The sequence below is a fragment of the Carlito syrichta genome, unplaced genomic scaffold (assembly GCF_000164805.1).
Source record: "Carlito syrichta isolate Samal-C Ts95f unplaced genomic scaffold, Tarsius_syrichta-2.0.1 Scaffold120796, whole genome shotgun sequence".
Lineage (NCBI taxonomy): Eukaryota > Metazoa > Chordata > Mammalia > Primates > Tarsiidae > Carlito > Carlito syrichta.
In genome coordinates, this window is record NW_007064892.1 from 57,551 (window position 1) to 63,952 (window position 6,402).

The 6,402-nt window shown below is 44.1% G+C and overlaps 1 protein-coding gene across 1 annotated transcript in view; it reads left to right on the forward strand.

Annotated features, from left to right (window-relative positions):
* Positions 1-6,402, forward strand: part of SNAPC3 (small nuclear RNA activating complex polypeptide 3) — a 36,208-nt gene that overhangs the window by 11,334 nt on the left and 18,472 nt on the right. Inside the window, exon 3 of the mRNA XM_008048188.2 lies at positions 1,958-2,042. Within this exon, the coding sequence (XP_008046379.2) occupies positions 1,958-2,042 (85 nt within the window). The remainder of the gene's footprint in view (positions 1-1,957; positions 2,043-6,402) is intronic.

Consider the following 6,402-nt stretch of genomic DNA (forward strand, 5'->3'; position numbering starts at 1 on the left):
TTTTTTTTTTTTAAGTTGGAGTCTCACACTGTTGCCCAGGCTGTAGTGCAGTGGCACGCTCACGGCCATTCCAGCATCGACATGCTGGGCTCAGGCAGTCCTTCTGCCTCAGCCTTCAAAGTAGCTGGAACTACAGGTGCATGCTACCATGCCCAGCTAATTTTTAAAAATTTATTGTAGAAACGAGGTCTCGCCAAGTTGCCTGGGCTGTTCTCGAACCCGTGGGCTCAGGCAGTCCTCTCACCTCAGCCTCCCAAAGTGCTGGGATTACAGGTTTGAGCCTAAAAGCATATCTTGATACAGTGTTGTAAGGCTGAAGATAAAAAGAACTCTTTGTTTACAAGTTAGTGTTTCCCACAAGGGCACCAGTTAGCAATTCTATGCCTGCTTTTTGTATTTACTGGAATTGAGCAAATAAGTTCATAGATTGCCAAAAATGAAAACTGGGTTTCTCACTCATGGACAAAGAAGTTGGAGAAAGGAAACACTGAAGGTTAAAATGAGCCCTGTGGTTTCAGCTTGGTGTGAGAAGTATCAGTATGCATTTGTACCTAAGTGTGTTTCCTGCCTATCTCAATTGAGAAGCCTAGAGGCAGTGACTCTAGTAACAAGGAGAATGACTAGCACCCAGATACTGGTCTCTGAACACCTTTCTCCAGTAATGGCACTATAGCTCTTAAGAAGTGGTTGATCTCTAGGCTGAACCAAGAAACATACAGGATGATTCTTGAGCATTTTGTGGTGCCAGGAAGTAAGGAAATGCTAAAAAAAAAAAAAGTGGAGGAGGGGGAACTTTCGAAAGAACAGGAGCCAACCTTAAGGAGCTACTAATGAACAAGGCTGAAACAATTTGAGCAATAAAGTAATGATAGTATTAGATTTTATCACAAACAATAAAATAAATACAGGTTTGTACCAAGAGAAATGACCAAATAAATAAGTGGGAGGTCAATCTCATAATAGAATTCCAGTGACTCCATCTAGAAGGGAAAGAGAGAGTCATAGTTAGGCATATATCATGATGAGAGCTACGATTCCTGGGAAGGGTCTGAGGAGAAGCGAGATTTGCCCAATGTCAAAGTGTCTCCCCCAAAATAAACTCAGCCAAGGTAAACATCGCCAGAAATACTATGTATTAACATCGTGAACCTCTTGATACGATGTACGGAGAAGGACAACATCATTCTTGTGGTTTTCTTACCAAAATTGCTAAGTTTGCTTCAGTCATGAGGAAACAGGATCAAACACAACTTGAAGAACCTTCTCACAAAATAAATAATTAGAGCTTCAAGAAAGTGTCATGGTCATGAAAGAAAGGGAGAGACAGGATCTGTAAAAGACTCCAGAGGACTAAAGAAAAAGAACAGATGTCTTGTGGAATCCTGGACAGGAACAGAAAAAAGGCCGGCTTTACTTTAAAAATCAAGTGAAATTTGAGAAAGGTCTGTAACTGATAATAGTGGATAAGTGTTTATTTTCTGTTCTTGATAATTCTTTGATAATGTAAGATATTAACTTAGGAGACGGTGAACAAGAGATTTAAGGGTACTCTTTGTACTTTTTTTTTCTTTTTTTTCTTGAGTTGGAGTTTAACTCTGTCGCCTAGACTGGAGTGCAGTGGCTGCTTCGGCCACTGCAGCCTTGACCTCCTGGGCTCTGGTGATCCTTCTGCCTCAGCCTTCTGAGTAACCGGAATTACAGGCACGCGTTACCACACCCGGCTGATTTTTTAAATTTATTGTAGGGATGAGGTCTTGCCAAGTTGCCCAGGCAGGTCTCGAACCCGCGGGCTCAAGCAATCCACTCACCTCAGCCTCCCAAAGCACGGGATTACAGGCTGAGCCACCGAGCCTGGCTATTTTTGACACTTTAAAATTAGTTTTAAAAAAAAGCTAATGATGTTTTTGAAGCTCCAGTATTGAATATTGAACTTTGATTTTTCTTATATCTACAACAGGGTTAGAAAGAAGTTCTTAGAACATCGAGAAGAAACCATTACGATAGATCGAGTCTGCAGACAAGAAACGTTTGCTTATGAGATGGTAAGATTCTGATCTTTTTCACTTTTTGCTCAGGAAACAATAAATAACTGTCATTGGCTGAATATTGGTGATGGCTGTATGGTACCGCTATGTTGGATACGCTTCGTTGAAAACAATCGAGAGAAACCCATTGGGTCTGGGAACTAGGGAGAGGAAAGAGTCCACAGAGCTCAAATGATCCTTTCAGATCTCTGCTTTTGTTTTCTCGTAGTTGGTCTTGCTCTTACTATGAGGCTACATTTATGCCTTTTGCTGTCCTATTTCTGGTTGTCTTGTTCTGCTCCTGATTTTGGTTTTATCACATTCTTAATCCTAATCTTATCATCTCATGTAAAATCTTAAGAAAAATGGAAGATGGCTGTTTGGGCATGAGGAGGTTGTAGACATGATGGACTTGGAACCTATAAGGTGCCAGGCATCGTGTTGGGCACTTGACAGTGTGCAAGTTCTCCTGTTGTCTCTCTTGCTTGTTTTATTTTCTTGTGGTAAAATTTGAATAACACAGAGTTCACTATTTTACCTTGTTTGGTTTTTTTTTGAGTTGGAGTCTCGCTCTGTCGCCCAGACTGGAGTGCAGCGGCCGCTCCCGGCCACCGCAGCCTCGACCTGCTGGGCTCCGGCGATCCTTCCGCCTCAGCCTTCCGAGTAGCCGGAATTTATTTTACCCATTTTTAAGTGTTCGATTAAGTACATTCAGAATGCTGTGTGGCCATCACTGTTATTTCCAGGACTTTTTCGTCATCCCTAGCACTCTATACCCATTAAGCAGGAACTCACCAGTCTCCCCTCCTGTATCCCCTGGTAGCTTCTGTTCTACTTGTGGTTCTGTGAATTTGCCCATTCTAGATACCTCATAGAAGTGGAATCATACACTATTTATCCTCTTGTACATGACTTATTTACTTACCATAAGGTTTAAGTGATCATCCATGTTGTAGCATATATCAGAACTTCATTTCTTTTTATAGCTGAATAATATTTTGTTGTATAGATAAACTACATTTTGCTTATCTGTTCATCTATTAGAAGATTTTTGGGTTGTTTCTACCTTTTGGCTATTGTGAATAATGCTGTGAAAGTCGGGGTACAAGTATGTTTGAGTCCTTGTTTTCAGTTCTTTGGGGTGTTTGCCTTCGAGTGGGATTGTGGCTGATTCTGTGCTTTAGGTCTTGAGAAACCACCACACTGTTTGCCATAGCTCCATTCCATTTTACATTCCCCTCAGCAATGCGTGCAGGTTCCAATTCTTCTATCCTTGTTAGCACTTTTCTTTTCTTTTTTTTTTTTTATTTTTTGAGTTGTAGCCTCACTCTGTCGCCCAGACTGGAGTGCAGTGGCCGCTCCCAGCCACCTCAGCCTCACCTGCCGGGCTCCAGCGATCCTTCCGCCTCAGCCTTCCGAGTAGCCGGAATTACAGGCATGCGCTACCACACCCGGCTGATTTTTTGATTTATTGTAGAAGATGAGGTCTCGCTGCCCAGGCGGGTCTCGAACCCGCGGGCTCAGGCAATCCACTCACCTCAGCCTCCCAAAGGCGCAGGATTACAGGTTGGGCCACCGAGCCCAGCAGCACTTTTCTTTTTAAATCATAGCCATTCTAGTAGTTGTGAAATGCTATCTCATTGTGGTTTTATTTATTTATTTTTGAGTTGGAGTCTCACTCTGTCACCCAGACTGGAGTGCAGTGGCCACTCCTGTCCACCGCAGCCTCGCCTGCTGGGCTCCGGCGATCCTTCCGCCTCAGCCTTCCAAGTAGCCGGAATTACAGGCATGCACTACCACGCCCGGCTGATTTTTTTGATTTATTGTAGAGATGAGGTCTTGCCAAGCTGCCCAGGTGGGTCTTGAACCCGCGGGCTCAGGCAGTCCATTCACTTCAGCCTCCCAAAGCTCAGGATTACAGGCTGAGCCACTGAGCCCAGCTTGCTGAATCTTTTAGCTTTTATATGTTGTGTTTTTATTTTCATTTATCTCAAAGTGTTTTCTAACTCTTTTTTCCCAGCAGTAGGGCCTTACTCTGTTGCCTAGTCGGGGTGTAGTAGCACTGTCATAGCTCACTATATGTAACCTTGAACTCCTGCCTCGGCCTCCTAAGTAACCGGGACTACAGGCATGAGCTGCCATGCCTGGTTTCTTGCAGCCTTTTTTGACACAGAGTCTATTTTGTCTGACAGTAATATAGCCAGTCTAACTTTCCTTTGGTTACAATTTGCATGGAGTATCTTTTTCTATTCCTATTGTAACCTGTTTGTGTCTTTGTATCTAAAGTGAGTCTTTTGTAGACTGCATATACATGGATCAAGATTTTTTTTTTTGAGTTGGAGTCTCACTCAGTCGCCCAGACTGGAGTGCATTGGCCGCTCCCGGCCACCGCAGCCTCGACCTGCTGGGCTCCGGCGATCCTTTCGCCTCAGCCTTCTGAATTGCCGAAATTACAGGCACATGCTACCATGCCCGGCTGATTTTTTGATTTTTATTGTAGTGATGAGGTCTCGCCAAGTGGCCCAGGCGGGTCTCGAACCCGCAGGCTCAGGCAATCCACTCACCTCAGCCTCCCAAGGCACAGGATTACAGGCTGAGCCACCAAGCTCAGCTACAATTAAATCTTAAACTTATAACAACTTGCATTTTTTTGAGTTGGAGTCGTGAACTCTGTCGCCCAGGCTGGAATCCAGTGGCATACTCATGGACACCGCAGCCTCGACCTGCTGGGCTCTGGCGATCCTTCTGCCTCAGCCTTCCACGTAGCCAGAACTACAGGCACACGCTACCACACCTGGCTATTTTTTTATTTATCATTGAGAGGTGGTCTCACCCAGTTGCTGGGGCTGGTCCTGAACCCACAAGTTTCAGGCAGTCTACTCGCCTCGGCCTCCCAAAGTGGTTGAGTTACAGGCTGAGCCACTGAGCCCAGCCCTGGCTGATTTTTTGATTTATTGGAGAGACAGGGTCTCGCCATGTTGCTCAGGCTGGTCTCAAACCCCTAGGCTCAGGCAATCCTCTCACCTCAGCCTCCCAAAGTACTGGGGTGACAGACATGAACCACCCCACCCAGCTCAACTTACCTTTTTGTGGGGGATCTTACTGTGTCACTCAGGCTAGAGTGTAGTGCCATGATTACAGCGCAGCACAGCCTCGACTTCCTCGACTCAGGCGATTCTCCAGCTTCAGCCTCCCAGGTAACTGGGACTACAGGCATGTGCCACCATGCCCTACTAATATTTTTATGTGTGTGTGGAGACATGATCTTACTATGTTGCCTAGGCTAGTCTCAACTTTCTGGGCTCAAGCCATCCTCCAGCCTCAGTCTCTCAAAGTGTTGGGATTACAGGTATGAGTTACCATGCCCAGTCACAACTTTTAATGATATAGTCTCCAATTTGTGATGGTTTGACTTAACACTTTTTCAACTTTATGATGGATTTATTTGGTGTATAATCCCATCATTGTTGAACATCTATATTGATTTTGTTTCCATAGTATTGAAACACTCTGCATCTCCATTTCCCCCTTTATTATTATTATTGTCAGAGTACATTTATATATAGTGTGTTCATTAACGTAAATTTTAAAATATTGTTTAATCTATTTGTTTTGGAATAACATAGGAAAGATAGAAGAGTTGTAAATCAAAAGTACCATAATACTGGCTTTTATATTTACCTGCATAGTTACCTTTTATTCAAAATTTTTTAATTTTATTTTAAAGGTGTTGAGTACAATTCAGGATTAGGGATACAGATGTTCATTACGCAGGTACCCTTGTGGATGAGGTGTGCCTCTCCTTCCCCAGGCAGATTCCCACTACTGCCAATCCCTTTCTTATGGTATTATGATAGTTGTTCGAGGTCATCCACGTTGCTGCAAAGTTCATATTTTCAGCCTTCTTTATGGCTGTGTGATATTCCTTTGTGTATATGTGCAACGTTTTAAAAATCCAGTCCTCTTTCTTCGGGCAGCACAGTTGGTTCCATGTTTTTGCTGTTGTAAATAATGCTGCAGTAAACATGCATGTGCTGGTATCTTCTTCATAGAGTTATTTGATGAGTTCCTCCGAGCATATTCCCAGTAGGGGCGTTGCGCAGTCGTATGGAAGGTCAATTTTTAGATTTTTTAGGGATTGCCAAACTGTTTTCCACAGAGATTGTACTAGTTTACACTCCCACCAACAGTGTAGAAGTGTCATTTCCTCCCCTCCCCGCATCCTCTCCAGTGTCTGTGGTTTCTTTTTTTTTTTGAGTTGGAGTCTCACTCAGTCGCCCAGACTGGAGTGCAGTGGCCACTCCGGGCCACCGCAGCCTCGACCTGCTGGGCTCCGGCGATCCTTCGCCTCAGCCTTCCGAGTAGCTGGAACTACAGG